The sequence below is a fragment of the Manacus vitellinus genome, unplaced genomic scaffold (genome assembly GCF_001715985.3).
Source record: "Manacus vitellinus isolate BGI_N305 unplaced genomic scaffold, ASM171598v3 scaffold_23_pilon, whole genome shotgun sequence".
In the NCBI taxonomy this organism is placed as follows: domain Eukaryota; kingdom Metazoa; phylum Chordata; class Aves; order Passeriformes; family Pipridae; genus Manacus; species Manacus vitellinus.
The window spans coordinates 4,852,566-4,868,282 of NW_021939718.1; the positions used below are offsets into that span (position 1 = coordinate 4,852,566).

The 15,717-nt window shown below is 40.7% G+C and overlaps 1 protein-coding gene across 3 annotated transcripts in view; it reads right to left on the reverse strand.

Annotated features, from left to right (window-relative positions):
* Nucleotides 1–14,384, reverse strand: part of PJA2 (praja ring finger ubiquitin ligase 2) — a 29,016-nt gene extending 14,632 nt beyond the window's left edge. For 2 of the 3 annotated variants that reach the window (XM_029959951.1, XM_029959950.1), the window contains exons 1-2: nucleotides 14,308–14,384; nucleotides 3,803–4,003 (exon numbers count right to left, since the gene is read on the reverse strand). In XM_029959951.1, the coding sequence (XP_029815811.1) occupies nucleotides 3,803–4,001 (199 nt within the window). In that variant the 5' untranslated portion in view covers nucleotides 4,002–4,003; nucleotides 14,308–14,384. Of the gene's footprint in view, nucleotides 1–3,802; nucleotides 4,004–10,386; nucleotides 10,454–14,307 lie in introns of all 3 variants that reach the window. The other variant, XM_018072923.2, reaches the window with a different exon arrangement.
* Between the last annotated feature and the right edge of the window lie 1,333 nt (nucleotides 14,385–15,717).

Below are 15,717 nucleotides of genomic sequence, written 5' to 3' on the forward strand. Positions count from 1 at the left end.
AGAAACAGGCAATTCCAAGATGTCTGAAATCAAGCAGGGGAAGCAGAAGGCGGGTTTGGCTGAGCAAGGATCTTCTTCTGAAGCTAAAGCAAAAAAAAAAAAAAAAAGTGTATGCCCAGTGGAAGAAAGGTTGGGTAACGTGGGAGGAATACAGAGAGGCTGCTCATCACTGTAGGGAGAAAATTCAAGTGGCCAGAGCTCAGCTGGTGTTGAAGCTGGGAAGAAATGCAAGGGACAATAAAAACAGCTCTTTTAAATACAGCAAGAGCAAAAGGCAGTGCAGAAATAACATCAGCATGTTGCGGGATGAGGATGGTCACCACACAGACAGGGACATAAACAAGGCAAAGGTGTTTAAATCTTTCTTTGCCTCTATCTTCAATAGAGATGATGGGCTAAGGGGGTCCAGTGCCCCAAGCTGGAGGACCATGACTGTGAGAGCAATAAACTCCCAGTTGACACTGAACTTGTGTGGGACTGCTGCTTGCTCCAGCTGGATCTCTGTTAATCTGTGGGGGGCTGATAGGATTCATCCAAGGATAATCAAGAGCTGGCTGATGTCATCACAAGGCCTCTCTCAACAATTTTTTAATGGTTTTGGGAATCAGGGATATTCCAGTCAACTGGAAGCTGGCAAATAATTTCCCAATTTTCAAGAAGGGCAGGAAGGATGACCCTGGAAACTACAGGCTTGTCAGTCTCACTCTGACTGGTAAAATTATGGAGAATATGATTCCAGGATGTACTGATAAACATTTGAGGACAATGCAGCCATTGGTTACAGCCAGCACGGCTTCATGAGCTGGACAAACCTAATTTCCTTTTGTCACAAGATAACCCACCTACTGGATCAAGAGAAGCCAGCTGATGCAGTTGTTTGATTGCAAACAGTAAAGCTTTCAATACTGTCTCTCAGAGGATTCTTCTGGACAAAATTCCCAGCTCACAGCTGGACATACACATTGTGTGGTGGGTAAGCAACTGGCTGATGGGTGAGGCACAAAGGGTTATAGTGAATGGGGTGACATCAGACTGGTGACCTGTCACTAGTGGGGTTCCATTCCAGGGCCAGTGCTCTTCCACATCTTCATAAACAACTTGGAATCACAGCTCAAAGGTACATCAAGTAAGTTTGTGGATGATACTAAAAGTGAGATTTAATGAGATGCTGGAAAGCAGCCCAATGGAAAGAGACTTAGAGGTCCTGGTCAATGGCAAGTTGAATATGAGTCATCAGTGCCCTGGCAGCCAGGAGGGCCAACCGTATCCTGGGGAGCATCAGGCAAAGCATCGCCAGCCAGGCGAGGCAGGGGATTGTCCTGCTCTGCTCTGACCTGGGGTAGCCTCACCTGGAATACTGTGGCAGTTTTGGGCACTACAATAAACAGTGTCCAAAGGAAGGCCATAAAGATGGTGAGGGTCTAGAGGTACCTTCATATGAGGAGCAGCTGAGGGCACTTGGTCCGTTCAGCCTGAAGAAGAGGAGACTGAAGGAAGACTTCACTGCAGTCTGCACCTTCCTCCCAAGGTGAAGAGGAGGGGCAGGCACTGATCTCTTCTCTGTGGTGACCAGTGACAGGACCCGAGGGAACAGCCTGACATTGTGTCAGGGGAGCTTTAGGCTGGATATTAGGAAACATTGCTTTACCCAGAGGGTGGCTGGGCACTGGAACAGGCTCCCCGGGGAAGTGGTCACAGCACCAAGCCTTACAGTTCAAGAAGAATTTGGACAATACTCTCTATTATGTGATTTTTGGAATGACCTGTGATGGGCCAGGAGTTGAACTCTGATGATCCTTGTGGGTCCCCTTCCAACTCAGGATATTCAACGATACTACAATTCTATATAAAATGTTATGCCAATTAGGAAGGAAATATGCAGCATTTTAGGTAATACCTACCCATACAAAAATAAGTTATCAACTGGGGAAAAATATAACCCAGTTCAGGTAAAGAAAGTAAATCAATCCAAAATGTTTCTCAAAGATAAATCTGAAGAGTTTTAACACACACAAGGAAATTTAGCATTTTGTAGTTAGTCTAGTCTACATATAGAGCGACTGTATTAAGAACAGGGAGATAATACACCCTTAAACTGCATATTTCTAGCGGCCCCTAAAATAACTGTATGCTCGTGTCTGTGTAGCTGAAACAAGAAATGTGGTAGCATTATACAGAGACAGAAGGAAGGTTCCATAAATGTCAACACTTCCTTACAGGAGATAAACCTTTAACTCGATGAAAGTGTAGAAAATGTAAGAAGCATAGACAACAGTAAAAATATACAAATTACAAAAAATTAAAACCACTCCAAGACAATCTACATCACACAAGACTACAAGAACAGGAGTATATGACAAAGCTAAACTAGCACTATGTTATTATAAAAAAAAAAAATAGAAGAAAACAGTTCAAAATAGTCTTATAAAGGAAGGAGGAAAAAATGCTACTCTGTAGAATCCCAAAATCAGTCAGGTTGGAAAAGACCTCTAAGATCATTAAGTCCAACCATAAATCTACCACTGCCAAGTCCACCACCAGACTGTGTTCCTAAGCACCATGTATGCACACCTTTTAAATACCTCCAGCATTCCTCACCAGGAATTGCTGACTCCATCACTTTTCTGGGTAGCCTGTTCCAATTCTTTACAAACTCTCTGGTGATGAAATTTTCCCTGATATTCGACCTATAACTCCCCTGGTACAACCTGAGGCCACTTCATCTTGTCCTATTCCTTGTTATTTGGCAGAAGAGACCCACACCCACCTTACTACAACCTCCTCTGAGGTAGTTGTAGAGAGTGAGACGGTCCCTTCTGACCCTCCTTTTCTCCAGACTAAACACCCTCAGCTCCCTCAGCTGCTCCTCAGACTTGTGCTCCAGACCCTTCCCAGCTCTGCTGCCCTTCTCTGGACATGCTCCAACACCTCAGTGTCCTTTTTACAGTGAGGGGCCCAAATCTGGACACAGCACTCAAGGTGCCTCACCAGTGTCCAGCACAGGGGGGCAGTCACTTCCCTGTTCCTGCTCCCACACTATTGCTGATGCAGGCCAGGATTCCATGGCCACATGGGCATTGCTGGCTCATGTTTAGCTGGTGCCAACCAGCACTCCCAAGTCCTTTTTCCCCAGGCACTTTGGAAGATCTGAGGTTATATCAAATGTGGGGGGGTTTTTTGCTGAAAACTTCAGCCAGAGAAATGGGACTGTATTTCTAATCCAAGAAGCTGTTTTGTATTCCTCTATTAAGTTATTATTCAGAAGATATTTTGAAGTCAAAGAAGATATTTTGGGAAATACTAGCATCTAATATTCATTAAACAAGAAAGGGAAGTGGTGTAACTGGTAAAAACAAACAAAAAACAACTTTTAAAGATTTTTTTATAGGCTTAAACTAATTCCCAATGTATTTACAGTAGGTCTGACAAAGATAGAACAACCTGGTCTATGACACAGCAAATATTTTGTAGCCTAGTTCCAAAAAGAAGGTTAGAATAGGCATTCTCTTCCAAATGTGATTTTTAATTTGATATGAAGACAAAATAATTTGAATTATACACTATTATCTAGTTTGTTAGAATGCATTAACTCATTCAGGCAAAAATCACACAGCCTAGATTAGACTACACTTTGTAAAATGAAATTCAGTATGAAGACAAAATAAAGACATATGCAATGTACTTTACACATTATTTAAGTGGCTGTTCTCTTCCCTCCACATTTCTCTATGTGCCTTCCTCCTCCACCCACAAGCATCCCAGTTTGCAACTAAAAAGCACATACACAAAGATAGGTACATACATAAAGAACTCTCTTCCTGAACATCCTCCAAGTCTAATTGTTTGCAGTCTTCGTTGGGTTTATGTGCATCTCCATCTTGACTATCTGAAAGTGGTGTAAAGCCAACACAGGCATGTCTTCTTCCACATCTTCTACCCGTAATAGCCCGATATATTCCTGCAGGTTTTGGACCTGCAGGTTTGGCAGCTGCCTGGCCCATTGCTACATGAGATTATAAAGGAAAGAAAAAGACAGGTACTCATTAGACAACAATATGGCTTTGTAATTTTCCTCTTCTCTAAAACTCTGCTGTACTTTTTTAGGAAGGAATTTTCCATTTCTCTAAAGTCTTGAGCTTTACCAACAATACAATTATTAAGAAGTGCTCTGGGCCTGCATGTTATACAAGAACGTAACAGTCTTCATTGACACGAAATAATATTGGCAAACACTGATCTTACCTCTACCTTAACATATTTGTAGTAAATACCAGACACTTTACAAAAAAAATTTAAAGATCAAGTCCAGATGTCAAACTTTTTTTTTTTTGCACTTCTACACATGAATCTGACACAAAATGTATCAGCTTTCAGAAAAGATTTGCAAGCACTGTAATGGAAAATCCTTCAGATTATTCAGAACAATTCAGGCAGCCCTAGATAGCTTAACTTTGTGACCAGAAAAGTAGAATTAATCACATCACACCTCCTAAAGCAAAAGGTCCAACTCCCAGGGAGAAAGCTTTATTCTTAATACTAGGTAGCGTGTTCAGGAATAGCCACAGAAAGCATTGCCATATAACAGCTTCTTCTTACAGTAGTTTTTTATATTATTGGAACTTACTCCTTTTACCAAGAAAATATGGGTTAAGTAGCACAAAGGAACAGGAAAAACAGTGGGGAAAAGCTGCCAACATTGTAATAAAGACAGATTTTCATACAGCAGTAGTATCAGCTGTTAATAATCTAACAAAAGGGTTCACATCCAAAGGCTATTGCTTGTACAAATGCAATTAGAAGTTCAGTATTTCAAATGTACAGTGGCTTTTTTGTGTCCCCCTAAGTCACTTTTAATCTTTACTATATATGGAATTAACAAAGGAGTAAGTTTCTGCTCTTGAAACTCACCAAATTAAAAAGTTGACATTAAAGACTAGGAAGATAAATTTTGCCACCATTAATACAGAGTATTACAAGCTTCACAAAAACATGAAAGCTTTTTTATTTCCTGGCTGTGAAATTAATCTCTTCATTGCCCTTAAAAAGAGAATATCTATTAGCAGGTATCTTAGTCTTTTTTCCTCATTTATCTATGAAGCTTTATGTAGTCTGATTACATATAATCTTCCCTGAAAATATTTTCAGGTATTTGTCCAAACATGCCCATCTCATATTAAACTACAGAAGCTAAAATGGCAATTTTACTTTTAACTATAGCACTCCTTAGAAAGGTGAAAACCCAATCAATCTTCACAAAAAACAAACAAACAAACAACCCCCACTTTGCAACTAACGCAGGAAAAATAGCACTGGCAATTTTTTTAATGAGTCAGCCAGTAGTTAATATCTCTACTAAGTCAACCATCAAGGTAATTTTATTCAAGCAAGCTCTAACAATTCTTAAATTTCAACTGATTACAATGTGGCTGGTCAGCAGACTGCCAGAGGGAGCTGACAAAAATCAGCAACGTCCAAACTTGAAGAGCAGAACACAGCAGTTAGATTAGTAAATCACAACAGCAATGCAGAAATCTGTCCTCAAGTGGTTGAAAAAAACAAGGTAAAAATACAACACAATTGTCTAATTCTTAATTTTGTTCTCTAAAACACCAGTATTGTTCAAAAGCATGTCTGCTCAAGAGAGTCAAAATCTCTGAATGTAAATGTTTTATTTTTAAAAAACTGATGCTCACAGCATGCAAAATCTGTGCAATGCACTACATTTTTTTGTTCCAAATAACGCATTCAGAGTACCTCATCTTGTATTCAGCTGTTCTTAAAAGATACAGCATGCAGATATTATTCTTCTGCCCTGGGGAAGATTTATTGGATCAACACAGTGAAAGCTTTCATCACTGGATGTCACATGAAAGTATGGATGTCACATTTGGTTTTCATAAGAGGTTAACTTCTACCTAGATATAAAATATCTCAAAATAAGAGAAGGATGTATGCATTTAGTTATTTTCCTGCATGCTTAAAATGAGCCACAATTATGCATCTGAATCCAGACACCAAATTTACCAGAAACCCTTCAGGCAATCAAGCTCGTGAGACACAATATCCTCTCTCAGGTACTTCCAGGCTAACTCAGCCTTAAAAGTGGGTTTTGCTCTATCCTCCTTCAGAAGCTTAGTTTAGTGGTCCTGTTCAAAACCACACTCAAAATCCACTGACAATATGCAGTTCTGCAAAACTGACCATCTTAGAGATGCAATGCACTCGTGATTAAATAACTAAGGTAGGGCACACAACCCAGTAACTCACTTCTACACACAGCTCCAATTACCTGAACTCCTCAGAGGGATCATTAGCAGGAAAGTATTTTAGATTACCAAAACTGGATTAAAAAGAACAAAAACAGGAGAGACCATCTCCTAAAATGCACAGTATGCAAACAGGTAGGTCCGGCCTTTCCCAGGCACTGCCTTAATAATAGATGCAGAGTAGAATGCTTCTTCTTCTACAAATACTGCACTAAGAATACCACTCCCTAGAAACAGCAAATTACAGGTTGTAGCACAGGAAGCCTCAGAACCTAGACCCAATCCATCTGACTTGCCTAACCAACTTGTCCTCTTTCAAAGGAAAAAAAAAAACCCAAACTGTTTTTCCAGAAGTAAGACAATGTTCAAGATTAGAGCAGATGCATGCATACAGGTGTTCACAACTTAGTACTGTAATTTGAGCATTCAGAAATGATCCACTTTCTTGACCACAATCCTACATACAAATCTCAAACCATTCCACTTTACAGAGCCAGATGTAGGACAATCGGAGTTTCCTGCTCAGTCACATGGTGACAGGATCCAATTCTCACCCATCGAAACCCAATCACCTCCCTTTACTTTCCTCTCCATTACTTTTTGTTCTTACCCATCTTCTCAACTCCCTCACATCCTGCACACTAGAGATAAAAAGAAGCAGCTTTCTTGGGACAAAGGTATATGATTGGGATCTTACAACACTGCTCAAAGAAATCACCAACCCAAAGCATTCTCTGATTCTGTCACTTGTGGCATGAACCTAATTCCTGAACAGGGTGATGCTGAGTGCCAAAGAAGCAGGCAGGCTGGTCTTATTTGTGACTCCCAGAGCTGCTGTGATCTACCTGGATGGTACAACTTTATTGCAGCAGTCTAGTTCATAGAAGCAATGGTAAAAAAATCATATACATTAGAATCAGTTTATCCAAAGCAGTTCTGAATATCTGAACAAAATCCTACCTTTCTTCCAAGAGCTGATATAATGGACACCCTTACACACCCAGCAATTTTTGTAGTTAAAGGAACACACAACTGCATTTCATGACTTCCACTGAAGCCTCACAAGGTTTCATCAAATTTACCTGGATGTTATTTTCACCCTATTATGTAGAATTTTATTTTGTTGGTATCATTCCTTCACACAGAGTTATCTCCTAGGCCTATTATACACCTCACAGGAGAAAAAAAACTTGGGAGAATGTGGCATGGGAAGCAGGAATGCAAGTAGGGGAAGAGTTGGGGGAGTGGGGGAAGCAGTCTCAGGTGATTTTCTGCTGCAGAAGGTATTTAACTAGGTTGTTGGTTTTTTTAAGAAATGTGAAGTTAGCCCCAAATATCTAAGAATTTATTTTTTCAGTCTTCTAATAACTCATATCTTTTTATGTTCTTCCTCAGACTTTTCCTAGCATTCTTAAAAAACTTATATGCCTATTCTGGTCCCAATCTCAACAACACTTGACATGGAAGGAAAAATAAATCCTTTATCCTACTCAGTTCCTCTTTTTTCTTTCACCTCTATGAATTACAGAAAACATTTTCTTCTACAAGGCAACAACAGGATCTTGCATTCAAGGTTTAAAAAGGGAAAGCATGTAATATTGACACAATTACTGTTTTCTAGGTTACTATCTTAAAAAAAAATAAATCTGCATTTCTTCCCAGAAGTATATGACTTCATTTGGCTGTCAAATGGGCAAAACTTAAAACCAGCTCACATTCTTGGCACCTTTTCCCTTACCTGAGTAATTCTAAATCATAATGAAAGCACCTCCCTGATCAACTTAAAGTTGCAAGTAAAAATATTCATACTGTCTTTTAAACTGTATCATCCAACATTCTTTACCTTTAACTGATATTCTAAATCTCTTTCTTTCCTGTAGGTATTGAAAGCTTCCAAGAGCAGATGAATTAAAAGGAAATTTGAATTAGAATGGAGAATTTCCAGTTTTCTAAGTACCACTGCTCAGGACTGAGAAGAAATTGCTTCTTTTCAGTTAACAGAGGAAAGGCATGTAATAATTCCCAAAAGGGAGAGGAGTATATCCATTTAAATTATTGAAACAACATATTACTATCACAATTTACCTCTCACCACTATGGGTAAATTAACACAAAATTCTTTAATTTTTTTTTTTAATTATGCTCAAGAGCTTCAAACTACATACAGCATCAAATTACTATTCCAAACAATGAATATTTAGTTAGAATTTACTTTAACTGTCCAAGATTTATCTGAACCTCAGAAAACCATATGTCATGGTCTAAATCTGGTAGGCAGCTAAGCATGACACAGGTGCTCTCCCACTCTCTCATCCAGTAGGAAAGGTGAGACTCAGAAGGGTAAAAGTGAGGAAACCCATGGGCAGTGATAAAGACAGCTTAATTTCTTTTCGAAAGAAAAAAAATAAGGAGGCAAAGAAATAAAAACAAGTGAGGAGAATGATGCAAAAAAACCCCCTAATTGCTCACCAACACCCCACTCATGCCCAATCCCTAAATAACAGCAGCCTGGCCAACCTCCTTTGCCCCACATCAGCTTCACATGCTGAGCATGACACAATATGGTCTGAGGGTATTCCTGTGGTCAGATGGAATCAGCTGTCCTGGCTATGGCCCCTCCCAGCTCCTTGTGCACCCCCAGCCTGCTCACAGGTGGGGTGAGAGGCAGAAAAGGCCTTGGCTCAATGAGAGCCTTGCTCAGCAATTATACAAACATCCCTGTTGTGTTATCAACAGTTCCCAGCAGAAAATACAGAACATAGTCCCACACAAACTCCTAGGAAGAAATTTAGCTGTAAGGCAGACTGCATGAACCTACTCAGCTCTACTAAATCTCCTTCTTTGAGGATCTAAATCTGTCTTCACTCTTAAAAAGCTCAGCAGTTGCATTAGCACAACTGGAGTGAGGGAACTGAGCCATTCCATGGCTGCTGAAACACTACACAACTTTGCATTATTTCCAGTTTATTTGTATTGACTTGCTCTGACTTTAGGTCTGTTCTCTTTACTGTCTTACAAAAACTGTAAATAGTTAAAATGCAACATTTTCACCTTCCTTGACTTTGTCTCAATCCTGTGTTTGATCTGATCAATTGACAGTTCTGCTTTACTATTGTCAAAATCTATCAGCTTTTCAGTTTTCTTTTTCAGTTTTTATCCTGACTAATAGCTTCAGCAGAAACTACACATTAAACCTCAACTTGACAGGGAAGATTAAGTAACTGAAGTATTAAAAGCTTTTAAAGATGAGAACAGTGTTATGCACTAACCAAGTAAGAGCAAGTCCATCCTCCCTTAGAAAGCATTATAACTTAGGGAATAAAAAGCTTTACTTTGCCACTAGTCCCTGTAGCAAACTTTTCTGTTAATACAGAATACTATCATGGGCTGCTAATCATCAGGGAAGCTTTCTTATCTCTCTCCTTCCTCAATATCACAAGTTTTTGTATACTAAACAGGTGTACTAAACTAAAGGCATGGAAGTAGCAACTCTTACCTATAGATTGTCAGAAGATTTCCAAAAATTCAGTCACTACCTCCCCCCCCCGGATTATATCCTCTCTTTTTATGACTTCCACATTTTGCATTTCTGTTTCAGTTCCAATTACAAACTTTGCAGAGGATGAAGCATCTCTCTAGAGCTGAAAGACAAACATTCAATACTCAAATGCCAAAACTTTTCTATTCTTTAAGCAGACAAGGTACACTTCTACTTTTGCCAGTGCAGATGACCCCAACGTATGCTAGAAATTAGAACAATCACTTCCTTTCTGTCTGATAAACACAGAAAATAAGAAATGACCAAAGAATCCCAAGGTGGAAGTTCAGGTCCTGGAAACTCTTACATGATGAAGAGGTACAATTTATCAGACTATTATATAATTCATCAGACTTATATAACTGCCTTTGTTAAATCAAAGTTAACCCAAAACATGTAACAAAACATTATTCACAACCAGAAATGGCGAAAGTAATTTTTTGGAAAGGTGTTTTTACCCCTGAAGAATAGTGAAATCTCACCACTTAAAATCCATTCTTTTCCTTTCATAAACATAATTCTGTACCTTGGATACAAGAGTAACAAAAGCCTCTGAACCAACAGACAGACAGTATAGCTCACCTGAAGTCAGATGGGCCTTCAATACGTACAAATTTCAGCAACAGAATCTGAAGCAATTCTAATATATCTGTGAAGAAGCAAGATCATCCTCAAAAAGAGAAGCATGGGCTATTATTGTCAGGTAGGAATAAACAACTGAGCAAATTACTAATGGGGAAATAATTAGCAATGTCCAGCTAAGTAGAAGAGCAGTGGAGGATTACAGAGGACAAGTTTACACACAAGTCAACACTTCCCTCTGTTTTGGCAAATAGCAACATACAGAGCTGCACTGGAGTGAAGGCCATAAAACAGGATATTTATTCTGCTCCCAGGGCTGGAATCACAGTCACACATCTATGTTTGAGGTGAGGGGAAAATCTGTGTGGGGCTTTTTTCTCCACACTGGTGTGCAGAATAAGATACAACCTGTAGCATTACTCCTTTTCACTATTTCCTCATTCTCACATAAATCACAATTTATCTACTGATCAACTTCTTTATTACTTTTACACACATTTTTATTTTTTAAATTTCTGAAAGATCACACAATCAAAATGCTGTATGAAATTGCACTTATTTTACTGGGTGGGTACAAATACTTGATTTCTTTTTTTTTGTCATCTCCTTTTAAAAACTATTACTTTTCCCTTAAAGCAACTTATTACAATCATGGAAACATATTACAGATCCATTACATAGGAGACAATTTTTAGGCCTCAAAAATACTGTTGCAGATTCCTGAAAGAACTGCTCAAAATCTTACTCCACAATTTTTTTTAAGCCATCACCAAACTGCAAATGTCTGGTTCACCAAACACTTAATGAACAGACACTTATCTAATATATAAAGTTGACTACAGAGCCACTAGAACAGAAGGCAGATCTTGCTATTGTTTAAACTCACCTGGGTTATGGAAACTTCTCTTGAATGTTTTGGAACATTCTGACACTAAGATGACATGATAGGACATTTCGGTATAACAGATTATCCTAATCTCCTGAGCAATCATCCACAATCCACCCTCAGGATCAGAACTGTTTCTCTGTATTATACTTTTCTATAGTATCAACTAGTGGCATCATTTAAATCTCAAATCTGTTATCACCTTGGATTTCCCTCCCCCTCGCTTAGCATCTAATAGAGAGATATTGAGATGCCACAGCAATTCAGAAAAACCACAGGGGATTTTGGAATCTGAACCACCACAACCTTTTCAAATTATGTTTTAATAAGCATTACAGACACACACATATGTGTGTGTCAGCTGGAATTCTCTCTGCTTCCACAGTCACATTTTTAGTTACCTGAAATGCTGTGTAAGGGTTTAGTATAAAAACATCAGACTTAAAATAATCAAATTTGAAAAGCTGTTTTAAAACTACTCAGAATGATTAATGCCATTGGCAGCAGAATTGCTAAATATTTTTCCCCACGACACATGAGCATTTAGCAATTTACATGGCCATCCACTCTGTCATCCTTGCAGAGTATTCCATTCATTACTAAGAGCTCATCAATAATTACCTCAATTTCCCATATAAATAAGTTATAGCCGTGCTCCACACAGACAGCCAGGTGTGGCCTGCATGACAACCAAGGTTCTTGTAAGACCTACTATATTTTGCACTTTGACAACCCCAACAACTGTCCCTGCATTATGTACGTACAACACTACTAAAAGTGCTTTAGGATACTCCCCTTAAACTGCATGGTGTGTTTTGTTTGAGCTCAGGCTATCAAAAGTACAGAAGTTGAAGTTCCAGAGACTGATGGAAAGTACTGTGCACAGTTCAGGTTAGTGGCTCCTTTAGGGACAGTCAGAGCACCCCCTGCTCATGGATGTTCTGAACAGAACAACTCTTCCAGAGGTTCAAGTTTACCTCGGCTTATTCCACATTCAAAGTTGTTTCTGTACCTCCAGCATTGTTTTAAGGTATTAACTGAAGTTTTTAAATACATTTCCCAATTGAAAAATAAATGCAAAGCAGCCCTTCGGGACCTGTTGAAACACATGACTAAACATACAGACAAAAGATTGCTGAAGCACCATTGCAACTGTGGTGAACTTTATCAAACTATCCACTAAAACAGAGGGGAGGGTCACTACTGTATCAGTGAATAAATGAATTATAACACATTTATTCCCCACACTTTGTTCAACATATTATGCAGAAATACTAGGATAAATCTTGAAGGAACCATAAATTTTATGGTGACAGTTTCAATGACACCCACAGCCCCAATTACCTCAGACGCCAAATGAATGCGACTCATACTGTAAACACACAAGCACCAAAAATGTCCCCAGTACAACAGGATTCTAGCCTCTACTGCTATACAGCACAGTAATACTTCTGGTTTCATTCAAGCCTTCCTAAGAGGCCAAGAATCAAAATGAACACACTTCTACAAGTTACTCTGGACCACCAGGGAGATGTAAAAACAGTAGCAACACCAGCTTAACTTTTTGCAACATATACCATAACAATTTTTGTTGAATTAATCCAGTATGTCATATCGGTATTTTTCATTTGCTATGCCAAAGTGCTTTTGCAAAAGTAAACATCTCTGTGGAAACAGCTAGTTTAACAAAGCGATAATTCACAAGTATGTCTTATTTTGATGAGCCTTTGATCTGTTACAAACTCTTGCACATTACCTACACCACACTGCAATTCACTGCATTGCAAAGAAAATTAAAAAAAACAGGCCTATTTCACAGAATTTTCCTGATCCTGCATTTTAATGCAACTTCAAAATAAGATTTTTGTGAATAACTTTTTTCCCCAGACTTTTTCCCTGCTTTGATGGGTGAGAAAGATGAGGAAATCAATTCTGTGCAAGTCTGACTCAGCTGCAAACAAACTTATTTTATTACATAAATTTGCTTACACAACAATAAAAAAGCATACTTCTCCTAAATGAAATTTCAATCTATAAAGTAGGTATTCTTCATTTTTGCATTAAAAGAGAACACTTAGCCCCCTGACAGCACTGTCCATTGCTACAAGAATGATTTTTTTCTAGACTAAATTTGTGCAACTCTATCAAAAATCATTCTTCGCAGCTGTGCACAGTTGCACAGACAAGTACAAATCAAAAACTACACTGAAAAAATGAAGTGCTGAACATGTCAGAGCATGGGAAAATGACCTAAATGCAGTCTCCAAGCTTTCAAACACATCCGATAAAGTACTCAGCCTTCAAGTTATAATAAACTTTAAAAAAACTTTTTACATCTTTGTGCATGATGGAGACTCACACACTATGTAGCCAAAATATATGTTTCAAAGTGTTAATTCACCAGCAGTATCCAGCCACACCTATCAGCAGTGCAGAGTATCTTGACAGACTTCAGTTCCACCGCAGCCAGCACAGCTGAGGACAAGCAACTCAAGTGAACTTTTAAATGTGCAATAGGAGGTACAACTTTCCTCCAGGTGCAAAACCCACTCTGCCGTGGGTTAACCTGTTACCGCAGGTTAATTCAATTTCGCTCGTCTGGAAAAAAAAAAAGTGCCATCAGCTAAAAGTACCCATTAACAAACATCCTTTAAATTCTGGGCCCAAGGCACGTTCTTGCTGACCCTCAGTTCGGGGGTGGCTCAGCCCATCTCTCCTCCAGCGAAGTGTGGGTGCTTCACCAGGCGCTGTCAAGCAGCACCTCAGCAGCGAGCCCGGGGTCACCTGGGCAGCGACAGGGCCCCCCTTCCTCGCGGGGGCAGAGAGGCACTGCCACGGTGTTGTGAGGGGCAAGATCAAACACACCAAAACAAGACAACCAACCAAACAAGAAACTCACCCTCCAAAAAAGAAAGGGAATAAATTCAAACCCCTTTGCCACACAGTCCCGCCCGTGCCCACCGTGTCCCTGCGTACCCCGCCGGGCCCCCCCTGTATCCGCAACGGCCTCACGGCGCAGCGTCCACGCGACCCACCGGCTGCTCCCACAGAACCACACAGGCCGCTTCCGCAACGCCGTCCCCGAAGAAAGTCAGAGACAGGAAGAACTCGACACCCAGGGCAGCCCGAGGGCCTGCGGGCGCCCCTTTATGGCGGCCCAGCGCGGCCGGCTGGGCCCGCTCCGCGCTCGTCCCGCCGCCACCGCCGTCGCTCGGCCAATCGCGCTGCGCGCGGCGCCGCGTCGGCCAATGGTGGCCCGGGAGGGAGAGAGGTGGCCAATCGCGGCTGGGGGGCGGGACCCTGCCGAGCACTGAGGGGACCAGGGCGCGGGCGGCCCCTAAGCGTGGCTGGGGCAGTGGAAGCATAACGCGCTTCACCTGCTCTTAAACACTGCTTTTATGAGCCTTTGTGGTAGTTTAACAAAGACAAGAGGACACAGTCTTAAGGTGCACCAGGGGAGGTTTAGGTTAGACATTAAAATGTAGTTCTTCCACGGAAAGGATGATGGGGCATTGGCACGGGCTGCCCAGGGAGGTGGTGGAGTCACTGTCCTTGGAGGTGTTTAAGAAGAGACTGGATGTGGCACTTAATGCCATGGTCTAGTTGACAAGGTCATGTTCAGTCAGAGATTGGACTCGATGATCTCGGAGGTCTTTTCCAACCCAGCTGGTTCTGTGATTCTGTGATTAACCCCAGCCAGCACGGAGGCAGCGGGCAGCTGCTTGCTTGCTCACTCCATCACCAGTACGGTCAGGGAGAGAATCAGAAGGGTACAAGCTGGAAAACTCATGGGTTTAGATTAAAATGGTTTAATAAGGAAAGCAAAAGCTGCACACACAAGCAAAGTAAAAAAAAGGAATTAATTCACTACGCTCCGTGGGCAGGCAGGTGTTCAGCCATGTCCAGGAGAGCAGGGCCCAATCACATGTAGTGGTTACTTGGGAAGACAAACACCCTCACTCCAAATGTCTCCCTTCCTCCTTCTTCCCCCCATATGATGCCATATGGTCTGGGCCCCCTTTGGTCAGCTGGGGGCACCTGTCCTGGCTGTGTTTTCCCTCAGTGCACCCCCATTCTCCTTGACAGGTGGCCTTGTGAAAAACAGAAAAAACCTTGGCTCTGTGTAAGCCCTGCTCACCAATAACAAAAACATCCCTGTATTATCAACCCTGTGTTCAGCACAAATCCAAAACACAGCTCTCATAACAGCCACTGGTAAGAAAACTAACTTAACACCAGCCAAAACAAGATGGGGTTTGCATATTGTTTTTTGTTTATATGACTAGTCGTTCCTCAGGGAAATCTCTTGCTATCAACTTCGTGTGGAATATGTCAACAAGCATAAGGGAAGGCTACAGTCCTCTTGTCAGCATAAGGATTCCTACAGTCTGTCCCAATAATAAACATAGTCACTTCTTGGAAAAGCAAACCAAAACAAACCAACC